Genomic DNA, 25810 nt, shown 5'->3' with positions numbered 1-25810 from the left:
CAGGAATATAATTGAGTTTACCATGAATTTTGTCTCTTGTCTAGAAAAGCATATCTACGAAGTGAACTTGTGGTGATCTGGCTGTGTGAAACACATTGTGTTGAGTGATAGCCTGGGTATATTTTAATGGCAGTGATCTTGCCTCATGTTCTGTGGAAGAGATAGATGGAGTCAGTGTAGAATGCCTTTTTATTCTTACCACCACATCTTCTAATCTGAGTGTGTCTGCATCCAAGCCATCTGCTTTCACAATGTTGTAATGAAGTGCCCCTGTTTTTATCAAAACCCACCCCTCCACTAGACCTTATCTTTTTTTTTTTTTTTTTTTTTTTTGTCTTTTTGCCATTTCTTGGGCCGCTCCCATGGCATATTGAGGTTCCCAGGCTAGGGGTCAAATTGGACCTGTAGCCGCCGGTCTACACGAGAGTCTCAGCAACGTGGGATCCAAGACGCATCTGCAACCTACACCACAGCTCATGGCAATGCTGGATCCTTAACCCACTGAGTGAGGCCAGGGATCGAACCTGCAACCTCATGGTTCCTAGTCAGAGTCGTTAACCACTGAGCCACGACGGGAACTCCATATCCTTTCTTGCCTTTTCAGGAATATTGTTCTTAAAATCCCCTTTCATTTTGATGTCATCATTCTTTCTTGCTCTTTTTTTTAGCCTGTATTTTTTTTTTTTTTTTATTTTCCCACTGTACAGCAAGGGGGTCAGGTCATCCTTAGATGTATACATTGCAGTTACAGTTTTTTCCCCCACCCTTTCTTCTGTTGTGACATGAGTATCTAGACATAGTTCTCAATGCTATTCAGCAGGATCTCCTTATAAATCTATTCTAGGTTGTGTCTGATAAGCCCAAGCTCCCGATCCCTCCCACTCCCTCCCCCTCCCATCAGGCAACCACAAGTCTCTTCTCCAAGTCCATGATTTTCTTTTCTGAGGAGATGTTCATTTGTGCTGGATATTAGATTCCAGTTATAAGTGATATCATATGGTATTTGTCTTTGTCTTTCTGGCTCATTTCACTCAGTATGAGATTCTCTAGTTCCATCCATGTTGCTGCAAATGGCATGATGTCATCCTTTTTTATGGCTGAGTAGTATTCCATTGTGTATATATACCACATCTTCCGAATCCAATCATCTGTCGATGGACATTTGGATTGTTTCCATGTCCTGGCTATTGTGAATAGTAGCCTTGTATTTTTAATTGAAGTGTAGTTGATGTGCAATATTGTATAAGATACAGGTGTATAACAGTGATTCATTTATAGTTATTATAAAATAATGGCTATATTCCCTATGTTATGCAATATTCCCTTGTAGCTTACTTTATATTTATACCTTATAGTTTCTGCCTCCTATTCCCCTACCTGTATATTGCCTCCCCCTGGCCCAGCTTCCTCTCACTGGTACACAAACATACCCTGACAGCACTCATTTAAAAACCTTCCCTTGGAGTTCCTGTTGTGGCTCAGTGGTTAACGAATCCGACTAGGAATGATGAGGTTGCGGGTTCGGTCCCTAGCCTTGCTCAGTGGGTTAAGGATCTGGCACTGCCATGAGCTGCCGGATCCTTTAGGTTGCAGACGCAGCTCGGATCCTGCATTGCTGTGGCTCTGGCGTAGGCCGGCCGCTACAGCTCCGATGGCTACAGCTCTGATTCAACCCCTAGCCTGGGAACCTCCATATGCCGTGGGAGCAGCCCAAGAAATTGCAAAAAGAGAAGAAAAAAAAAAAAAAAAAAGACTCCACACATCCTACCGTTCTCAGTGCCCCCTTCACTACACACTCCATGTCTTGATGAATCATCCTCTCAGTCCATTTCAGTCGGTTTCTGTCTGCACTAGTCCTCTGAAACCACCCTTGTGGAGAGTATTGATGACCTCCGTGTTGTCAAACCCAGTCACCTGGTCTCAGTTCTCATTCACGGTACCATCATTCAGCATAGCTGAGCCCTCCTTTCCTAAATATACTGTGTGTGAATCCTTAGCACCAGTCTCATGTATTTTCTTTTGTCTCAGTGTCCACTGCTTGTTAATCCTCTTTGCTTGCTCTTTTTTTTCTCATTTCATAAATATTGGTGGGCCACAATATTTAAACAATGCTTTTTCCTGTATACATTCTTGCCCTTCTTAAATGTATGTTGTCTCTTGCTTTCAGTAGTATGTCTGTGCCAGTAACTACCAAACATACGCTGCAGTGCTGTCCTCCCACCTCAGTTCCAACTCTTATGTCTCCTGTGCTTGCTTTATCCCCACTTAAATGTCTAATTAATATGTCACACTTAATGTGTACTGATCAGAACTCTTGATTTTTCTTCCCAACATCTGGTCCTTTCCAGTCTTGCCCATGTCAGTGATAAAAGGTGCCACCGTTTGTCCAGTTACTTAAGCCCCAAGGCCAAGAGTTCTCTCTGCTGGTTTATGTGCCAGTCCAGAGCTAATCACCAGCCCCTCACCTCCACATCTCTGCCCCTTGGACAGCTCATGATAATCTTTTTAATATTTTTTTAAAAACTGAAGTGTAATAGATTGATGATACTGTGTTAATTTCAGGTATACAGCAAAGTGATTCAGTTACATATATTTTTTCCCAGATTATTTTTCATTATAGATTATTACAAACATTCTTACTACCATAAGGTCCTGGCAGCTGCTGTCATCACAGACCAGGGAGTCCCCATGTTGGTGCTAACTCATAATGAAAGATTCCCACACCTCGACTCTGGCTAGGTCAGAGCTGTAGATGCTCTAGAGGGACTGGGTCACACATCCAGAAGTGTGAGTAGGTTAAAGCCTTATGGGGCCAACGTTGACTGATGGAAGGGAGGCTGTAGATATTTTTCTTTTTCCTTTCCCTACTGGATTGTTTCCAATACAAAGAAGTTCATACTGTCTCTGAAAAAGTTCTACAAAATTAGCAATCATCTGTGTTTGTTTTTGAAGCTGTTGTCAGCCTAACATATGCCTTGTATTTATTCTCCCTCCTTCCTGCCTCATTTTTCCTTTTTTTTTTTTCCTTACTCTTACTTCCCTTGGATCATACCCCCAACAAAGAGTTAGCCTATAAGCTTAAGCTTAGTGCTCAAGCTTTATTTCCCAGGTAATATAAGCTAAGACATCATCTTGAATTCCTTTCTTTTTTTTTCACTCCTCATATCCAATCCAAGTTGAGACAACTTTACTTTTTTTTTTTTTTTTTTTTTTGCTGCGTCTGCAGCCTGTGGAAGTTCCTGGGCCAGGGATGGAACCCGTGCCATAGTAGCGACCCAAGCTGCTGCAATGACAATGCTGGATCCTTACACCACAAGGGAACTCTGAGTTGACTTTTTAACAAATTCCAAATCACTTGTATCCTCCCTTCTGTTTTCATTGCTGTCATCCTAGTCTCATCTACTGTCATCTCTTGCCTAGGTTTCTCTGGTAGTCTCCTAACTAACAGGTCTCCCAATGCTCATCCTTATACCCCTCCGCCTCTGGACCTGCCTAATCTTTTCAGAATATGAATCAGTTCATGTCTCTGTGTTGCATGGAAACTTGATGAATTCCCCATCACTCATATAGTTAAGTCCACACTCATAACCATGACCTACTAGTTCCATGATCATGGCTTTGGACTACCTCTCTGACCTTTCACCCCCTTCCTCCTCTTATAACCATGCTAGTTTTCTTTCCTTGCCTCAAACCTTGGGCTCTTCTTTTGTCTGGTATGAACTTCTCCAGATTTTCCATTGGCTGGCCACTATTTGTCATTCGGCTCTCAGCTCAGGTGCCTTCCCAGAGACACTTTTCCTGACCGTGCATCCTGAATAGCCACTTGGTCACCCCATCACATCCCTCCATGTGTTTTTCATCATGGCACTTACCCAGGTTTTAACTTAAACGTTTGTCTTCCTCTGCCTTCTTCCCACACATATACATTCTTAGGATGTAAGCTTTAGAAGAATACTAGCATCCTTTTTTATCTTCTGAATGCTGCATCCTCAGTACCTAGAATAGTACCTGGCCCAGAGTAGTATTCTGCTCTCATGTTCAGTAAATATTGATGAAATAAATAAGTTGGTAATTATATAGCTCATTAAACTTGATGCTATAGTAAATTACCAATCTAATTGGGAGCAAAGAGGGCTAAACACTTTGATATTTCTGTCTGGTAAATAAATGTGCTGACTTATGTGGCTTGGTCACCAGCTGTTCTTTACCTCAGTGTAGGGTATTATCTTACCCTGCCCTTGTGCAGTCCTTGGAACTATTCACTCTGCTTCCTTCTTTGTGCTAGTTCAGTTGCATACTGTTAAGGTTGTCTTTAAACTGGCTGAGTCCGACTTTGGTCACTTATTAACCATAGTGACTTCAAACCAAGTTTTTTATCTTTTAATGCTTCCTATCCAGCAGCTGCAATCGGGCTGTGTCTGTTCAGCCTGTTCCAAACCAAAGTTGAATTAAGAGATAGGCTGTGGAGATTATGAGAGACCCTTGATTTACTAGGTGCCAAGTTTCCTATGATCCAGAAATGGAGGAACTAGGTGGAGCCACCTTTTCTTTGTAGGCCAGGAGAGGTCAATCAAAGAGAGAAATGAGGGAGGAAAAGAATCAGACAAGCTGACAGCAGTGAAGTGAATGCCCACCAGTTCTTGCTTCTCTTTAGCCAGGGGAAAGCAGCTCACCTGTTCCTTTAAACCTTCATGTACCTTGGGCTACGTACAAAGCACATTTCATTTGGCAGTGTCTCTGCTGACAGCCATGGCTATGTTTTCAAAATCAAAGCAGTGCAACTGGGGAAAGGACATTTTTCTTTTTTCCTCAAATCTGTATGTCCGTGTTTGCGTGTGTGCATGTGTGTATGTATGTGCATATTTGCATGCCTGGCTAATGAAAAGAGAAAAAAAACGGACCTAGTGATGGTCAGTGTCATCTTAAACTTCTCGTTTTATTTGATATTTTGGGACAACTTAGGTGCATAAGCAGCTTTTGGGGGTGGATAGGTTGGGCCATCCTTAGTAATGATGCTATTGGCGTTTGGGGCAGAACAGTTTCTTGTTGCCCAGGCTTGCCTTTTGCCTTGTGGAATGGTAGCATCCCTGATCCCCTGTCACTAGTGTCTCCAAGTCTTAATGACAACCAAAAAGGCCTCCAGAAATTGCCATAAACACCTTCCATGAGATCATAACTGCCCCTGGTTGAGTTAGGTAGAAAATAGGACTGAAAGTAAAAAGAACATTTGACAAATGTGGCAAAGTTTAATGGTGGCTGGGCTAAATAGAGTAGGAGTTGGCACACCACAGACTGTTTTTATAAATAAGTTTTATTGGAACACAAAATGTATATTTGTTTGTCTGTTGTCTGTGGCAGATTTTTTTTTTTTTTTTTTTGGTCATGCCCATGTGCGTAAGTTCCCAAGCTGGACATCAAACCAGAGCTGCATCGGTGACAATACTGGATCCTTAACAGCTGGGCCACCAGGGAACTCCTGTCTGTGGCTTATTTTGTGCTACAGCAGAATTGGGTAGTCATGACAGAGACTGTATGGTCCATAAACCCTAAAATATTCAGGCTGACTGTGGCCCTTCTTCAAAAACCACAATAACTCCTGAAACTTCAGACATCCCAGTGTCTTAAAGTACCCTGCTATGTCTAGAATTCTAATAAACTTTTGATTCTTTCTACCCATGTTTCCTTTCCCATAGCTTTTTTTTTTTTTTTGATTTATTGTTGGCATGCTAGCTCCTCATGTCTTCCTTGCTTCTCTCTGCTGCTTTCCAAGACTTCCCTTGGAGAAAGTAATACAAGTGAGACAGGTAGAATCTGTGACACTAGCACCTTCTAAGTGCCTGGCCATGTTCTGGGTCTTGTAGAGAATATAAGCAAGTGCACCCTTTGGTCCCTGAACTCATTAGTAATGAGAAGACAAAAACACATGGAAAAATTAGAGAAAAACTAAATGAAAAGAACATCAGGGTAGTTGGAGAAAGCATTGGTCATGTGGTTATAAGAGCCAGCTTCAAATCCTGGTTTTTGTAGGGTTAGTACCATGTGCCTTTGGACTAGTCCTATAGCTGCTCTCTACATTTGTTTCTTTGTCAGAAAAATGACAAGAAGTAATGCCAATTGTATAGGACTTTTGGAGTTCCCGTTGTGGCTCAGCGGAAACAAATTTGACTAACATCCATGAGGATGCAGGTTCAATCCCTGGCCTCACTCCACAGGTTAAGGATCTGGCGTTGTGGTGTGTGTAGCAGACGTGGTTTGGATCTGGCATTGCTGTGGCTGTGGCATAGCTGCTGTGCGGTGGCTACAGCTCTGATTTGACTCCTAGCCTGGGAACCTCCATATGCCGAGGGTGTGGCCCTAAAAAAGATTAAAAAATTTTTTTTTTAATTTTATAGGACTTTCATGAGACTAAGTGAATTAACTTTGTGAAAATAATTTTATGTTAAGTAACTGTATGGAAAGCACTATGTGAAACATAAAGTACCTTCGCTTATAAGTGTTCCTGTGCGATCAGTTAAGTGATACTCATTATCTTCATGAGAAAAGGGGATTTTAACTTGGTCTTAGAGGAGAGAGAGCCTTTGACTGGATGAGAAGGGGAGGAACTGGAACTGGGACACTGAGGAACCCACGCGAACAAAGGAGTGATATTTGGGTAGAGACAGGGCGAAGGTGCAGCTGAGTAAAGCAGAGGTGTGGTGGGGAATAGGAGAAAAAGGTTGGGCAGATAGGCTAAGACTGTAGGAAATAAATTTGCTTCTGTTAAATCCTATGGAATATAATGTACTCTACTAGGGAATCATGAGTTTAAGGATTATTATGAAGGAATAATTTAATTTTCCAGAGGGAGAAGATAGAATATAGCATATTTCCAAAGTTTTTCATTTTGTGTCTTTTTTAGGACAAAAGTATACTTTATTCTTATTACTAGGTTTTCCAAATATGCTGAAATGGATAAGGACCTTTAAGACTGCATTTTAAATTGTGGAATTTAAAAGTTTGGATTAGGCAGTGGCCACTATTTTCTGGTCAGGGCCATTCCATGTTGCCCCAGTTCACCCTGTGTTAGGTGCCACAGCCACATACAACTTGGTGAGCACAGTACCTGTTGCCCTGTCTCCATAGAGCTTTTAGTTTAAATAAACACAGAAATAAATGTAAGTTATTTCTTATTTACCTTTGTAGAATTTCCAGTAATTCTGCAAAGGTAAATAACAGGATTCCATGAGCCAATGTTCACTGGAATGATTTTGATAAGGCGTCACAGAAGGCTTTTCTGAGGAGGCAAGAAGAGAAGTGGGTGTGTTCATCCAGGTGAAGGGAGTTCTATTTATTATGCCTATATTGGATTTTTTCATACTTATCATTAAAATAAGGGAACTGGCAATAGTCCTGCCCATTTATTTATAAATATTTTTACTTGATCCAAATAGTACTGGAATAAATTTCCTGTGAATTTTATTTTGTGACATGTATGCTTAATGAATGAGTAATATAGGTGGTAAAATATTTTAAATGACTTGTATCTGAAGTTAAAAGTTGGGGTATTAAAATTACGACTTTTTAGAAGATTTTCAGAAAATTCTCATTGTCTAGTGTAGCAAGGAGTAGAGCAGAGTAATTGCTTTCAATTATAATCGCAACTCAGAAATGTCCTGTACTAGTTAGAAGTTGGTATTGTTGTTTTAATTTGCTTTGGAAAATGACCTTTATTCAGTGTGTTTCCACCTTCATGTAATTTCAGAGCTCCTTCCTACCATTTCCAGAGTGAATTGATCTGCCATAAATTGTTTGTTCTTGTCTGTAATAAATTAGAATTTTTAAAGACATGTTTGTTCTTTTGTGTAAGTAAATAGTTTAAATTATTACTGAAAGTAAACTTTATGACTTAACCTAATCCTCTGTCCACATAATTTCAATGAGTGTCACTAAAATTCAGAGCAGTTTAGTATTAATTTTTAAAGTGTGTTTATGTAGTTTTCCCTTGCTCTTACCTAGTAAAAACATACTGGGACTCTCGTCTGAGCGTCATCTCAATACTTCTTCCTGATCTAGATCCCCTTTCCTTAAATTGAGAGACTATGCAGTTAGGAGGTGTATTTTTTCTCTCTCATTGTTTTTGCTTCTTTTTTTTTTTTTTGTCTTTTGTCTTTTGTTGTTGTTGTTGTTTTTGCTATTTCTTGGGCCGCTCCCGCGGCATATGGAGGTTCCCAGGCTAGGGGTCGAATCGGAGCTGTAGCCACCGGCCTACGCCAGAGCCACCGCAACGCGGGATCCGAGCCGCGTCTGCAACCTACACCACAGCTCACGGCAACGCCGGATCGCCGGATCGTTAACCCACTGAGCAAGGGCAGGGACCGAACCCGCAACCTCATGGTTCCTAGTCGGATTCGTTAACCACTGCGCCACAACGGGAACTCCTTGTTTTTTGTTTTTGTTTTTGTTTTTGCTTCTTTTTTCTTTCTTTTTGAGCTTATCTGAAGTTGGTTCCTATCTTAAATTAGGTTCCTTAACATGAGTGCTTATTGTATGTAAATGCACATTATTTTCTCCTTGCTTTCTTCTCAGTGTTATCCTAGGGAGTTTCCTGGTGGCTCAGTGGGATAAGGATCTGGCAAAGTGGCATAGGTTTGATCCCTGGCCTTGGAACTTTCACATGCTATGGGTGTGGCCAAAGGAAAAAAAAAGAATGTTTATTCTAAATTCTAGACAGAGAAACCAAAATAATTTATAGAGATTTGGGCGAGTTTAATTCAGGAAATTAAATATTATCTAAAAGTTGGAACCTATCTACCTATGTTGGAAATCAAACGATTTTGAGTCCAATCTGTCTAAAACTACTTTCAATATCATTATAATTTTTTTATGAAATCTCCCACAAAATCAAGGACGTAAACTTTAATTTCAAATATTATATATGGAACAAAGGTAAGTCACTTCCAATAACAAAATCTAAACTAAACCAGAAAGGTTATTTCTATCATTAAACATTTTTGGGGAGCAATTATTGTAAATCTTAGAAAAAATGTAAAATAAGGTGAAAACCTTAATGTTCTTGACAATATCATTTTTAATAAGGAAATTGATGAATCTTAATGTTAGCTACAGATTTACTGCAATGTAAATGTATAGGAATAGCTTTTAAATTCATTCTGGTATTTCCATGTGAGCACATAAAACTGTATGATAGAACTCTATCATGATATTAGTGGAAGAAAAGAAACTCATGGACTTGGAGAACAGACTTGCGGTTGCCAAGGGGGAGAGGGAGGGAGTGGATGACCTGGGAGTCTGGGGTTATTAGATGCAGACTATTGACTTTGGAGTGGATAAACAATGAGATCCTGCTGTATAGCACAGGGAATTATATCCAGTCACTTGTGATGCAATATAATGGAGCATAATGTGAAAAAAGAATATATCTGCTGGATCACTTTTCTGTACAGTAGAAATTGACAGAACACTGCAAATCAGCTCTAATGGAAAAAATAAAAAATAAAAATCATAAAAAGTGATGATCATTAGTGTTTAGTTATATTTTATTTGACATTGACAGAATGCTGTAGCATTTCTTCTTACACATAGTCATTCATGGGTTCTGCATTTGTTGTTACCCCCAAATCAATATTCTGGTGCTTTTCACATATATCATTAGCATATATGCGCTGAGCTGTGAAATGTTTGAGTTACCAGATATGTGTGTTCCCAGCTGAGTCAAACAAGGTGATGCTCCCTCCTTTTTATTTCAGCTCTCATACTGAAGACAAGCATCCTCTCTGTGGACTGTTTAATATTATGTTTTCCACATTTTTGTGCTCTTTGTTGGTGATTTTGCTGTTTAAAATGGCCTTCAAGCATAGTGCAGACGTGCTGGCTAGTGTTGCTAAGGAGAAGGCTATGATGTGCCTTAGGTATCTTCATCCAGGCCTGAGTTACAGTGGTGCTGGCCAGGAGTTCAGTGTTAGTGAATCAGCAATATATATTAAATAAGATGTCTTTTGTAACAGAAGCACATGTAAAATAGAGTTATATGTTCATCAGCTGATAAAAATGGTGTGACCAGAGCCTTGCTGAACCCTAGTGGCAATGATTCAGTATTCACTAATTCAGTCTTTGTGGTTACTTTATAGAATATAACTACCGAGAATGGGAATCAACTATATTTAGAATGAAGTTTTGAGCTTTTGAGTTTAATGTACAAAACTTTTTTTTTTCTTTTTTATGACCGCCCCTCAGCATTTGGAGTTCCTAGGCTAGGGATCACATCTGAGCCACAGTTGCGACCTACATGGCAGCTGTGTCGATGCTGGATCAATTACCCACTGTGACCAGCCAGGAATTGAACCTGTGTCCCAGAGCTCCAGAGATGCCTCTGATCCCGTTGCACTGTAACGGAAACGCCTGTGCAACTTTGCTTTCATCAAGAATTTAGATAATCAGGAAAAATTATTTTTTGTAATTTTTTTTTTTTGGTCTTTTTTTTTGCCATTTCTTGGGCCGCTCCCGCAGCATATGGAGGTTCCCAGGCTAGGGGTTGAATCAGAGCTGTAGCCACCGGCCTACGCCAGAGCCACAGCAACGCAGGATCCTTAACCCACTGAGCGAGGCCAGGGATCGAACCCGAAACCTCATGGTTCCTAGTCGGATTCGTTAACCACTGCGCCACGACGGGAACTCCAGGAAAAATTATTAAAAGTTAAAGCTGGGAGTTCCCGTCGTGGCGCAGTGGTTAACGAATCCGACTAGGAACCATGAGGTTGCGGGTTCGGTCCCTGCCCTTGCTCAGTGGGTTAACGATCCGGCGTTGCCGTGAGCTGTGGTGTAGGTTGCAGACGCGGCTTGGATCCCGCGTTGCTGTGGCTCTGGTGTAGGCCGGTGGCTACAGCTCTGATTCGACCCCTAGCCTGGGAACCTCCATATGCCGCGGGAGCGGCCCAAGAAATAGCAACAACAACAACAAAAAGACAAAAAAAAAAAAAAAAAAAAAAGTTAAAGCTGCACAAAAGCTAAAAGTTCTGCGATTCAGCAAAGATAAAATTATGTTCAGGATCATTTGCCGTTTGTTGTTTATATTCTGCTTCCGTCATCTAGATTAGCTTAATATATTAATCTCTTCTATTTATTTTTACTCACTGAACATTTATTTAGTGTTTTGCTAGGCATTGATGCCACAAAGAAAATATTACATAAGCATCTTGGGGTGACACAAAGAAGGAAGCTGTCTTGATAAAGAGTGCTGTTTTAGAGAGTTCATTGGATGATATAAAAGGAGGGCATTTAACTAAATGGGAGAATGGAAGAATTAAAGCATGTTTGAGATGATTTTCTGGGAGGAGATGGCATCAGAACAGTCATGAAAGACAAATGGGATGGACTGGGAATCCGGGGTTAATAGAGGCAAACTCTTGCATTTGGAGTGGATAAGCAATGAGATCCTGCTGAATGGCACTGGGAACTATATCCAGTCACTTGTGATGGAGCATGATGAAGGATATAATGTGAGAAAAAGAATGTGTATATATGTGTGTGGCTGGGTCACTTTGATGTACAGTAGAAAATTGACAACACTGTAAACCAGCTATAATGGAAAAAATAAAAATCATTTAAAAATATATAAACTACAAAAAAAAAAAAAGAAAGACAAATGGGAATTAACTGAATTAGAGACAGAACAGTGTTGCAGTTGTAGGGATCAAAAAGTACAAAGCCAAGAAAAAAATCCCTTTGGAGTATGGAAAATAATTCAGTAGAACCCAGAGGAGCATAATGTACAAAGTCAGGTGAAAGGAGTGTCTAGAGGTGAATGGGGAGTTCGGAGCAGAGAATGTCTGTTGGGTGCCTAGCAAAATGTAAGAGGCTTGAACTTGAGTGTCCTGAAGGTAACCAGGAGCTATTGAATTATTTTTAACAGGAGGCGAACTTACCAAAAATGTATTTGGAAAATTTTTTCTGAGATAGAGTAGAAAATGGATTGGAGTTAGGCAAGACTGGTCTCAGGAAGACTGGTTAATTGAAATGACAGTCTTGGGAGACTGAGGACCTACAGTAAATAAGAGCAAAGACAGTGGGTTAAAGAAATTGAATTGGAGGATTGCAAACTAATGTTATCTAGGGCAGGGAAAAGCATAGGCAAGAATGGCTTCAGGATTCTCTTAATGACTTGGTGATGCTGTTCTTTAAGTCGGGGGCATAAGGGTAGAGTAAATTCAGAGTAGGAGATGATGATGAGTTCAGTTTGAACATGTTGTGTTTGACATCTGTGTCAGCTACCACTTGATCTTATATTCCTGCCCAGTAATCTTCTCATTTCTCTCAGGTGTTCATCGAGAAACTTCCCATATGAGGTGTCAGCATTCATGGTCCCTGCTTCCTTACTTCTACTTTACTCTTCATTCTGGCTTCCATTCCCACCATTCCAAGAATATACTGTTTTGGCCAGTGTCACCCATGACCTACACGCTGATAGATCTCGCTCACGTATTCAGTACATGGTCATTCTCTTTATGTCTGACTCCTCTCTAGGCTTCTCTGAAATCAGACACACTCCTGAATTTCCTCCTTCCTTTCTTTCTCTGCTTCTCAGTCATCTTTGCTGGTCCTTCTTTTTTTGCTTGAACTGTGAATTTTGAGAATTCCAACCCTAGTCTCTTATCTCTTATCCATTCTCCCTCTGTAGGTGATCTTCCCCAGATCCATGGTTTGTTTAATTTATTCTTGAAAGATTTTTTTTCTTTTTATGGCTGCACTTGTGGCATATGGAAGTTCCTGGGCTAGGGGTGGAATTGGAGTTGGAGCTGCAGGCCTAGCACCACAGCCAGGGCAACACCAGATCAGAGCCACATCTGCTACCTATGTTGCAGCTTGTAGCAACACTGGATCCTTAACCCACTGAGCGAGGCTGGGGGTGGAACCCACATCCTCAGAGAGATGTCAGGTCCTTAACCCACTGAACCACAACAGGAACTCCATTACACTTTTAATGAAAAAGGCAGTTATATATACTCATAATTGTAAAAAGCAAATGTAGTAATAATAGGACATATGATAAAGAGTCTAGCCTTAACTCCTGTCCTCTAGTCTATTAGTTCACTTTCCCAACAGGCAGTTACGGTTACCAGTTTCTTGATACCTTGCCCAAGATTATCTTTATATTTATAAGCATGTGGGGCTATAGATCTTTTAAAACATCATAAATGGTAACATTCTAAATAGATACACCATTCTGTCACTTGCCTTTTTTAAAAACAAATTTTTATTATAGTTGATTTACAGAGTTCCACCAGTTTCTGCTGTACAGCAAAGTGACCCAGTTATACATATATAAACATTGTTTTTCTCATATTATCTTCCATCATGTTCCATCTCAAGGGGTTGGATATAGTTCCCTGTGCTATCCAGCAGGACCTCATTGCTTATCCACTCCAATGCAATAGTTTGCATCTACTAACCCCAAACTCCCAGTCCATTCCACTCCCTCTCCCTCCCCTATGGTAACCACAAGTCTGTTCTCCATGTCCATGAGTTTCTTTTCTGTAGATAAGTTCATATGTTAGATTCCAGATATGTGATATCATATGGTATTTGTCTTTCTCCTTCTGACTTACTTCACTTGGTATGAGAATCTCTAGTTGCATCCATGTTGCTGCAAATGGCATTACCTTATTCTTTTTTATGGCTGAATAGTATTCCATTGTGTATATGTGCCACATCTTCCTAATCCATTCATCTGTCAATGAACATTTAGGTTGTTTCCATATCTCAGATAAGTTGTTGAAGGAAAAAAGTTCTTTGTCCCTTACAAAAGTTTTGAAAATAATTACTATGCAAATACATGTCCTTATTGTTTACATAGTTCAAATGGAAAGTACTTGGGAACTCCCTGGTGGCCTAGTGGGTTAAGGATCTGGCATTGTCACTGCTGTGCCACGGGTTCATTCCCTGGTCTGGAAACTTCTGCCACAGGCACGCCTGTATTTTGGAGACTAGATTGAGGAGAGGAGACATGAGAGGCTACTGCTATGTTTTTCATTATGAAGATTCACCTCCTTTACTATAAGACCAAAAATTTTAAATTATAATTATAATTGTTAAACATGTAGGCTAGTTTCAGAGGATCAAACAGCATGAATATGACTTGTTTTTTAGATATAATCTCATTATATTTTAAGGGTATTAGTGTCATTTGAATTTTTGATTAGAGATTCCTAGTTCTAACAACTAAACCAATTGGAACCATCCCATGTAAACCTGACAGATTATATTAATAGAAAATCTGAAGGAGAGTTGTATAGTTAAGTAAATATAATATTTATTTTCCCTTCTGTTGCTTTTTTTCTTAATTACAGGAAATCGCAAATGAATCTTGAGTTATATAACCTTCCTTCTAAGATGATCTCATTTCTAGGCAGTTTTACATCAAATATAGATATTTGATGTATTATATTGACCTCCAAACTATGTTTTTTCCTTAATAACTATTATTCATGGCTGACTTCCTTCCAAAAGAGAATTGTAATGGCCAAAGGGTAATTTTTTCCAGCTTTATTGAGGTTGAATTGACATATAACATTGTGTAAGTTTAAAGAGTACCTTGTGATGATTTGATATATATTGAAATGATTACCACAGTAAGGTTAGTTGACACATCTGTCACCTCAGAAAATTACTTTTTTGTGCGTATGGTGCAGACATTTAAGATTTGCTCTCTTAGGAGTTCCCATCGTGGTGCAGCAGAAACGAATCCTACTAGGAACCATGAGGTTGCAGGTTCAATCCCTGGCCTCGCTCAGTGGTTAAGGATCCGGCACTGCCATGAGTTGTGGTGTGGGTCACAGACACAGCTCGGATCTGACGTTGCTGTGGCTGTGGTGTAGGCCGGCAGCTGTAGCTCCAATTAGACCCCTATCCTGGGAACCTTCATATGCAGTGAGTGTGGCCCTAAAAAGCATAAATAAATAAATAAATAGAAAGGATTTGCTCTCTTAGAAACTTTCAAGTATATGATACAGTATTGTTAACTATAGTAACCATGCCAAACTGTACATATCTTGAGAACTTATTCATCTTATAGTTGGAAGTTCGTACCAAAGGGTAACTATTTTTTTTTTTCCCACTGTACAGCAAGGGGATCAAGTTATCCTTACATGCATATATTACATTTACATTTTTTTCTCCACCCTTTGTTCTGTTGCAACATGAGTATCTAGACAAAGTTCTCAATGCTGTTCAGCAGGATCTCCTTGTAAATCTATTCTAAATTGTGTGTGATAATCCCAAGCTCCTGATCCCTCCCACTCCCTCCCCCTCCCATCAGGCAGCCACAAGTCTTTTCTCCAAGTCCATGGTTTTCTTTTCTGTGGAGATGTTCATTTGTGCTGGATGTTAGATTCCAGTTATAAGTGATATCATATGGTATTTGTCTTTGTCTTTCTGGCTTATTTCACTCAGTATGAGATTCTCTAGTTCCATCCATGTTGCTGCAAATGGCATTATGTCATTCTTTTTTATGGCTGAGTAGTATTCCATTGTGTGTATATACCACATCTTCCGAATCCAATCATCTGTCGATGGACATTTGGGTTGTTTCTGTGTCTTGGCTATTGTGAATAGTGCTGCAATGAACACGCGGGTGCATGTGTCTCTTTTAAGTAGAGTTTTGTCCGGATAGATGCCCAAGAGTGGGATTGCGGGGTCATATGGAAGTTCTATGTATAGATTTCTGAGGTATCTCGAAACTGTTCTCCATAGTGGCTGTACCAATTTACATTCCCACCAACAGTGCAGGAGGGTTCCCAAAGGGTAACTATTAATGGCTAACAATAATAGAGGATTCATTTGAATGAATTTTGCATTGGAACAGTAGTAATCAGTCTTTAAGCATTATGCTTTAGGGAAAAGCATTGGATGATATCAAAACCTGAGAAAATGTTTTGTGTGTGCTATTATATACATTATATTAAGCTAGAAGGATATACAATGAAATGTTAACTATGTTAACTATTGTTATCATCTTTGGGTGGTGAAATTGTGTCTTCAGTTTTTCTTTGTGTGTATGTGTGCATGCCTGCAGTGCCGTGCATGTGCTTTCCTTTGTTATCTGATTCTTCTCTATTTGTATACCCAGGAAACAATTTTTATGTCAAAACAGATGGTCATTTACTTAGGTAAGGAACATAAGGAAAATCTGATATAAGAACATTTTATATTAAAAGAATATTGAATACCCAACATAAGCTACCAGTGTGTCTTAGTGGCCAGCATAGATTTGCAGTCTTAGCCTCTCTTAAAAGATGTGCATGTGCAGATCAAAGAAGGAAGAGGCCCACTGGGATCTGCAGATCTTCTTCCTCCTTCCCTTTCCCTCCTGTCTGTAAGCTGTGGTTTTTATCCCTGCGGTTTAAAGAGTCCACCATTGAAGTTCAGACTTTCTCATTCCTTCTCTGTATGTTTCTTTTCATCTTCTTTTTTGCTAGGTGGAATACCGGCTGAAGTCCTTGTGTCTTTTCCTTTCCATCCTTCTTTTTTCAAAGGACATTTGGCTTAAAGGAGGCTGCTTTATCTGAGAGGGCTGGGAAAGGAAAGACTATAAAAATGGTTCCCTTTAGTGGTTACTATATGAATCCAAGTAGTATTCTCTGATAGGTGGTAAAGCTACAGAAGCAGCTAGTTAATTAATTCTGTGTAGTTGATGGTGCTTTAATAAAGTACTGGGAATTTATAAAGAATTTTCCTGGCACCTGAAAAGACACTTAAATGGACTTACCTTGAAGTGCATTAGGTGGGCCTAAGCTAACACCGGCATGAGAATTATTTAAAAATAAATTTGAGGAGTTCCCATTGTAGCTCATCAGGTTAAGAATCAATGTATCCATGAGGATGTGGGTTCGATGCTTGGCCTTGCTCAGTGGGTTAAAGGATCTGGCGTTGCCGAGAGGTGCAATGTAGGTTGCAGACATGGCTCAGATCTGCCGTTGCTGTGGGTGTGGTGTAGGCCATCAGCTGCAGCTGTGATTTGACACCTAGCCTGGGAACTTCCATATGCCCTGGGTATGGCTTTAAAATGAATGAATGAATAAGTAAGTGAATTTGAGCCTCAACTTCCATTTGCCCTGGGTGTGGCCCTAAAACAGACAAACAAACAAATAAATAAATTTGGGCCTCAGATTCCCATTCAGGTTAACTACAAGCTAACAGTGAGACACAGTGGTTTAGCCAGTCTATGTCTACCACCTGCTAAGGATGGAGTCTATATGGAGAATTGTGTGCCAGCCACTCAGGCCCTTGCAGGCTAGGCTCTTGACACTGTGCAGGAGTAACCAGAGTCCATAGAAAACAGAGCAGTGCATGGAGCACTCTTAAGGGATCTTTGAGCTAGAAGGACAGTGAGACTGCTTATCTCAACTGGACCCTGGCTCTAGCCAGAGGCTTGAGTTTGGCAAAATCCTTTGTAAAAATAATTTTCACTTAGTGAAGTTCTTAGAGATTTGATTTGTATTTGTTTTGAGGGCCACACCCTCATGGATACTAGTCAGGTTTGTTTCTGCTGAGCCACAGCAGGAACTCCTGATTTGTTTTTGTTTTGTTTGTTTTGGTTTTCTCTCTCTCTCTCTTTTTTTTTTTTTTTTTTTTTTTGGCTTCCCCAAGGCATGTGGAGTTCCTGGGCCAGGGATCAGATCTGAGCTGCAGTTGCGATTTATGCCACAGCTACAGCAGCACTGGATCCTTTAACCCACTGTGCCAGACCAGGGCCAGAACCTGCATCCTGGCATTGCAGAGATGCCTGTTGCACCACAGCGGGAACTCATAGAGATTTGATTTGTGACGTAATAATTTTGCTGTTCTAGGCAGAGGCAGGGAAAAACATACAGAATCATGGTCGTGCTTCATAAAGATGAGATGAACAACAGTCACAGTCTTCAAATCATTGGTAGTTATAAAATTTCAAGTAGTCTTTCACCAGAGTTAAATACCATCTTCAAACAAATATCTCCTCAGGACCAGCAGGGGCCTCTGTTAGGGAAGAAGATATTAATAGTAGTTCTGATGATCATTTCTGCATATTCAGACTGCCAGCCATTGTGTAGTAATTCTTCAGCTTTCAGTTATACATAGCCTGCTACTACAAAATAATAGTAGCCATTGCTACAATCCATGTGACAGCTAAGGCAGGCTTTATAATGTGCACTCCTACTCTGTCCACTCTCACCCCTGTTTCTAGCCATGGAGTTGGCAATGTGGTAAACTTATTCTAAGATAGTTATAGCCCTTTTGCCATTTGCCACAATGGCATAAGACACTGGAGACAATATTAGCCATTTGTATTATTTACTAGTAAAGGAATGCTATAGCAGGATGAAAACTGAGACAGAGAATATACTTTTTTTTTTTTTTTTTTTTTTTTTTTTTTGTCTTTTTGTTGTTGTTGTTGTTGCTATTTCTGGGGCCGCTCCCGCGGCATATGGAGGTTCCCAGGCTAGGGGTTGAATCAGAGCTGTAGCCACCGGCCTACACCAGAGCCACCGCAACGCGGGATCCGAGCTGTGTCTGCAACCTACACCACAGCTCACGGCAATGCCGGATCGTTAACCCACTGAGCAAGGGCAGGGACCGAACCTGCAACCTCATGGTTCCTAGTCGGATTCGTTAACCACTGCGCCACGACGGGAACTCTGAGAATATACTTTTTTATGTTCTTTAACTTTGTATTTTCTTTCTTTCTTTCTTTTTATTTTTTTGTCTTTTGTCTTTTTAGGGCCACACCTGCAGCATGTGGAGCTTCTCACTTCCCAGGCTAGGGGTCCAATTGGAGCTGTTGCTGCCAGCCTAAGCCAGAGCCACAGCAACGCCAGATCTGAGCCGTGTCTGTGACCTACACCACAGCTTACGGCAACGCCTATCCTTAACCAATGAGCAAGGCCAGGGATCGAACCTGCAACCTCATGGTTTCTGGTTGGATTTATTTCCATTGCACCATGACGGGAACTCCTAACTTTGTGTTTTCTACCAAATTCTGCCTTTATTTCTTTAGTTTTCTGCTCCTTGCTTAAATAATGATCAATGCAAATGAGCCCACATTTTGGTTGTTATATTTGATTTGGATCTTCACATTTTAGGTAGGAAATTATGCCCAAGAATATGTACAGGGGAAATGAAGGGTAACAAAAAGTGATTCAAGAGAAGATAGCACATGATAGGGCTTAATAGCCTATGAGAGATATTAGTGGTTTACAGCCCTGATTTTTATTAGCATAACCTGAGGAAATTTCAGAAATTACCTGATGCCTGGGCCCTACTCTAAGAATTTGTTTTCATTGATCTGAGACAGGATCCAGCGTGTGTGTGTGTGTGTGTGTGTGTGTGCGCGTGTGCGTGCACAGACACACATTTTTTCCCCCCTCCAGAACCTCCTGATGTCATCTGTATGTAGCCAGAAATGAAAACCGGTGGATTATATATTTTCTGTTTAGCTTTAAAAACAGAATTAGTACTATTGAGGGAAAAGTAGAGGATAGGAAGTTTCAACTCATGGCAGTGAAGAATGTTCTGGTAATTATAACTTTCTTCTTCTAGAAATATTCAAGTAAACATGAGTTAACTCTTTGCGAAGGATGCTATGGCAATGACTGCTTTGGATACCATATAGGATTTAATCATTCCTTTGTTTTTTAAAAAGTAAGTGCTGCTGTGCTACTGCAGATTTGGCATGGTGTGTGCTAAGGTCAGTTTTGGGCATTTGAGTTTGAGGTGTCTATAGGACCTCTAGGTAGAGAAGTTAGTTCAAAAGAGTCATGACTGAGAGAACATCAATGAAAAGATCATGATGGCAATCACTGTCTTCTTACTGTTTTTCATTTTGGTACCCATTTCTCATAAACTTATGTGTTGATAGTGATAAACAAGACATATGCTCATGGAGCTTATAGATAAAGAACCTGAAAACTGAAGAATCTTTACAAAATGACCCGGCAACATCTTAAATTATCGTCTGCGTCAGCTGGATTGCTGCAGTGGAGCCAGGGTTGCAATTGGATTATGAATTCTTGAGAAAATACCTTTGTAATAGATCTAAGATGAGTGACAACATATGTAGACCTTGAGGTTGATGAGAAAAAAAGACGTTCTGGTGGTGATTTCTTAGCCTAGAAAATAAAATGTTGGGAGTTCCCTTCGTGGCGCAGTGGTTAATGAATCCGACTAGGAACCATGAGGTTGCGGGTTCGGTCCCTGCCCTTGCTTGTGGGTTAACGATCCGGCGTTCCCGTGAGCTGTGGTGTAGGTTGCAGACGCGGCTTGGATCCCACGTTGCTGTGGCTCTGGCGTAGGCCGGTGGCTACAGCTCCAATTCGACCCCGAGCCTGGGAACTTCCACATGCCGCGGAAGCGGCCCAAGAAATAGCAAAAAAAAAAAAAGAAAATAAAATGTTGGAGAAAGATTTTCAAGGTCTTTTTACTTATATTTTGCTTTATCCTCTTTTGCTATCCTTTCCGTTCATCTATTAAATTTTCTTCCTTTTAAATATCAGTATTATCAGTTCTTTTTTACATTTTATTTATGTATTTATTTTATTAGGATATAGTTAACTTACAAAGTTGTGTTAATTTCAGGCATACAGCAAAGTAAATCAGTTATACATATATCCATTCCTTTTCAGATTCTTTTCCCATATAGGTCATTATACAGTATTGAGTAAATTTCCCTGTGCTATACAGTAGGTCCTTGTTACTCATCTATTTTATATATATAGTGTGTATATCAGTCCCAACCCCCTAATTTATTCTTCCCCCACCATGTTTCCTCTTTGGCAAACATAAGTTTGGTTTCAGAATCTTGGAGTCTCTTTCTGTTTTGTAAGTTCTGTTGTGTCATTTTAAAAATTAGATTCTATATGTTAGTGATCTCATATGATATTGGTCTCTGTCTGATTTCACTTAGTATGATAATTTCTAGGTTCATCCGTGTTGCTGCAAATGATATTATTTCACTCTTCTTTATGGCTGAGTAATATTCTGTTGTATATATGTACTTCCTCTTCTTTATCCAGTCTTCTCTTGATGGATGTTTAGGTTGCTTCCATGTTATGGCTATTTATGTAAATAGTGCTGCAGTGAACATTGGGATGCATGTATCTTTCCAAATTATGGTTTTTTCCAGATGTATACCCAGGAGTGGGATTGCTGGGTCATATGGTAGTTCTATATTTAGATTTTCAAGGATCCATCAGAAAGTCTACAAACAGTAAATGCTGGAGAGGTTGTGGAGAAAAGGAGCCCTCCTACACTGTTGGTGGGCATGTAAGCTGGTGCAGCCATTATGAAGAACAATATGGAAGTTTCGTAAAAAACTAAATATCAGTTCTTAAATAGAGATATTTCTTGATGAACAATTATTTTTTAGTATCTGTTTTTTTAAATTTGATAGAGTCTTTTGAAAAACTTACTGAAAATATAATATTGATATAACTTTAACACCCATAGATATCGAGAGGCAATTCAGAAGTGGGATGAAGCACTACAGTTAACCCCAAATGATGCTACCCTGTATGAGATGAAATCACAGGTAATGACTATGAAGAATTTCACTTTGGTTATAAAATTGCACTGTTTGTCTGGTGAGCAATGATGAACCAAAAGAGCATTTCCTCCCATTTTCTTTTTCAAATATAGTTTATTTAAGAAAGACATATGTCACCATATTATTTATGACTCTTCTTTATGCATCAAATTTGAAATTTGTTTGCCTTCACAATGAAGTTAACTTTTATTTCAACCTAACTATGGGTAAGATATGAGCAGATGCATATCTTTTAAAAAGTCACTTGTGATCACTTAAATAAATGAAATGTGTTTAGCTTTCCTTGGAAATTAATTGTAGTGGATTTAGCAATAACTCAGTTTCTTCAGAATGAGGATGGATCGGATTTTTTTTTTTTTTTTCTTTTTTTTGGCTGCCACAAGGCATGTGGAGCTCCCAGGCCAGGGATCAGATCTGAGCCATAGTTGCGACCTAAGCCACAGCAGTGGTAATGCTGGATCCTTAACCCACCATATCCTGGGGATCAAACCTGCATCCCACCACTCCCAAGATGCCGCTGATCCCATTGTGCCACAGCGGGAATTCCTGGATTGGATTGTTTTTTTGGCCTTCAGTCATGGGATATGGAGGTTCCCAGGCCAGGGGTCGATTCGGAGCTGCGGCTGCTGGCCTACACCACAGCCACAGTGATGCCAGATCTGAGCTGTGTTTGGGACACCTACACAACAGCTCATGGCAATGCTGGATCCTTAACCCACTGAGCAAGGCCAGGGATTGAATCCACATCTTCATGGATACTAGTCATATTCATTACCCCAAGCCACAACAGACACTCCTTGGATTGGATTTTAGATGATGCCGTTTCTCCAAAAATGTCTGAGTCCTTAGTAAAAGGTCAGAATAGACTCAATTTATTAATAGTTTAAAAATAACATTTGTACTTAAAAATGCATTTATTGTATTTTGTGGGAAAGTTCATAAAGAAAACTTCTAAGCACTTGTGTTAGGTTATCCAAGAGACTTTAAAAATCTCAAACAGAACATTAAATGTACTTTTATCAGGGAGTAGTTGCAATTCAGACTTGATCTACAAACTGACAACCTTCAGATGATGATCCCAAACAGGGCACATCCCTTTCCAGCTCTGATTTTAGTTTGCTGGGAAAAACTCAAATAAAATATGTCCACTGAATGAAGTGCTTTAAGGACCTTGGATAAGTCTTTCATTTTCAGCCTTGAATATGTTTGTATATTAAAGGTAGGATTTGTGACAAGCGGTGTGAAATGAGTTGTTTAATTTGGAACCTGATAGGAGTTGCCTTGTGGCTCAGTGGAAACGAATCCTACTTGTATCCATGAGGATGCGGGTTCAATCCCTGGCCTCACTCGATGGGCTATAGATCTGGTGTTGATGTGAGCTGTGATATAGGTTGCAGGAGTGGCTTGGATCTGGCTTTGCTGTGGCTGTGACGTAGGCCCGCCGCTGCAGTTCCAATTAGCAGTTCCAATTAGTTCCTAGCCTGGAAACTTCCATATGCCACCCTAAAAAGCAACAACAACAACAACAAAAAAATGGAACCTGATAATGCTGGTTGTGTCACAAATCTTGTGAAATGCAAATGGTCCCAAAGATTATAGATAAAATCCAGCCCTTTCTCATAAATTGAAGTGGAGGGGTCTGGACCTCCCTGATTTTTCTGGTTTGTATGATTTGAAGAATTTGGTTTTGGGGAGACTGGTGGAATGTTTAAATGATATTTTTAGCAGAAAGGTGTTTGCTAGGGACAGGATGGGTGGTTGAACGAATTTAAATTTACCTAGTTTGACAGCAGTACCTGGGGTTCCGTAAAAGCCACATTGTAAGTAGAATAAATAGAAGGGGAATTGAGAGTTCAAAGAGCTCTGAGCCACCATGGCCAGAATATGGCCACCTGGTTTTGACCAGATGAACAGTAGGGTTCAATAATTGAAAAAGGAATAGTTAATATTTTTCAGTTTGTTTTAGGAGTAGGAAGAATATAATTTCTAACCCTGACTAGCAGAGGAGGGAGTCAGCACCACTGATTTACAATGTTTACCAGACTAAAAATATATTTTTAAAATGAAAAGAGTTGTTTATATATGATTATCCATTTTTTGGCTAGTGTTTAGTTTACTCATTTATGAATATGAATGATGGGTTTTGTTTCTTCTTTTTTGGCTTTAGGTCCTAATGTCTCTTCATGAAATGTTCCCAGCAGTTCATGCTGCAGAAATGGCTGTCCAGAGAAATCCACATTCGTGGGAGTCTTGGCAAACTTTGGGGCGTGCTCAGCTTGGATTAGGAGAGATAGTCTTGGTAAGGAAGTCAGAGTATTACAGTGATGACATTTTGTTTTGACATATTTTTGATCAGCTGAACCAAAAAGTAAATAGTCGTTTATCAAATCGACCCAAAAAAGTAAATAGCAAGTAACCTTTTGAAGGTATTAACCCATAAACACAGATCAAAGTTATTACCGAACATCTTTTTCTATTGCAAACATCAGTTATATCAGTGTCAGAATATTTTTCAAGTATTTGGCATCATGGGAATTAAAAAAAAAATGAACATGAAATGTTGGCATTTGATAAACCTTATTTAAATACAAAATAACTCTTAGCTTAATTCCTTGCATCATTAAATTTACCACATTATAAAGTGGTATTCATATCACCATGGAGACAAAACCACTAAAAGATTATGTTGAGGAAAGAAGAGTCGAATATGGCAGAGTAATGGTGATAAATATTTAGACTGAGGAGTTCCTGTCGTGGCTCAGTGGTTAACGAATATGACTAGCATCCACTAGAACCCAAGTTTGATCCCAGGCCTCACTCAGCGGGATCAGGATCCGGCATTGCTGTGAGCTGTGGTGTACGTTGCACATGTGGCTTGGATTCCGTGTTGCTGTGGCTGTTGCGTAGGCTGGCAGCTACAGCTCCAATTCAACTCCTGGCCTGGGAATCTCCATATGCCACAGGCGTGGCCCTAAAAAGACAAAAGAAAAAATTATTTAGACTGAAAAGGGGCTTGTGAGGGGAGAAATAGGGAAGGGTAGAAGCTTATGAAAATGAATACATTTCATTGTATAAAATTTACTATAAACTGGTACTTAATGCATTTCTAAGCTTGTCTGGACTATGCCTTGTAGGTAGCAAAGGCTAAGTAGGTCAGAGTTGACTGTGAGAATTGTCCTGTTTTGTTTTTGTTTTGACTGGGCTATGTATACCCAACTTAATTTTTTAAAAAGTGTTTGCAAATCTAATATAGTGGTGCCAAATTTCCTCTTTGTCCTTAAATAAATTGTGATTTTTTTATGCTTTTATTAGCCTTTTATAGTTAAAAATAAAACGAAACCAGGAGTTCCCGTCATGGCTCAGCAGAAACAAATCTGATCAGTACCCATGAGGATGCAGTTTCCATCCCTGGCCTTGTTTAGTGGGTTAAGGATCCGGCGTTGCTGTGAGCTATGGTATATAGGTCACAGATGTGGCTTGGATCCCGCATTGCTGTGGCTGTGGTGTAGGCCAGCAGCTACAGTTCCGATTCAGCTCCTAGCTCGGGAACTTCCATATGCCACAGGTGCGGCCCTAAAATGCAAAATAAAATAAAATAAAATAAAAATAAATGAATAAATAAAGACATTACTGGGTCAACTGACAAAACTGAAACACAAATGGTAAATTAAATAAAAATAGTGTATCACCATTAATAGAAAAAAATAAAGCAAAACCAAATAAACTCCAAAAACTTTCTTTAAAGGCTAAAATTATTGGTAAATCCTGAATTTAACTTTATTAATGACTTTAGTAAGTTGTACATAACTTAGATTTTTTCTGATACTCTTACATCATTATTTCTGATTATCAAAAAATATGTTTGTCAGATTCTCAGAGATGCTAAGGAATTTTGGTGAGAGAAGAATTGATTAAAGTGGAGTTCCTGTCATGGCTCAGCAGAAAGGAATCTGACTAGCATCCATGAGGACACAGGTTCAATCCCTGGCCTTGCTCAGTGGGCTAAGGATCTGACGTTGCTGTGAGGTGCAGTGTAGGTTACAGGTGTGGCTTGGATCTGGTGTGACTGTGGCTGTGGTGTAGGCTGGCAGCTACAGCTCCGATTTGACCCCTAGCCTGGGAACCTCCATGTGCCACGGGTGTGGCCCTAAAAAGATAAAAAAAAAAAAGAAAAAAATTTTGAAGTAAAGTAACTTAAAAATGATAATCTGAAATAAGATACCAGTGGTAGAAACCAGTTTA

The 25810-nt window shown here is 39.8% G+C and overlaps 1 protein-coding gene across 2 annotated transcripts in view; it reads left to right on the top strand.

The window, feature by feature from the left end:
• The window catches only part of TTC33 (tetratricopeptide repeat domain 33), a 46031-nt gene that overhangs the window by 11641 nt on the left and 8580 nt on the right, over positions 1-25810 (top strand). For both annotated transcript variants that reach the window (XM_021076656.1, XM_021076657.1), the window contains exons 3-4: positions 21472-21553; positions 23736-23867. In XM_021076656.1, coding sequence (XP_020932315.1) covers positions 21472-21553; positions 23736-23867 — 214 coding nt within the window. The remainder of the gene's footprint in view (positions 1-21471; positions 21554-23735; positions 23868-25810) is intronic.

This window comes from Sus scrofa, chromosome 16, assembly GCF_000003025.6.
Source record: "Sus scrofa isolate TJ Tabasco breed Duroc chromosome 16, Sscrofa11.1, whole genome shotgun sequence".
Lineage (NCBI taxonomy): Eukaryota > Metazoa > Chordata > Mammalia > Artiodactyla > Suidae > Sus > Sus scrofa.
This window is presented reverse-complemented; position numbering and strand designations above follow the sequence as displayed.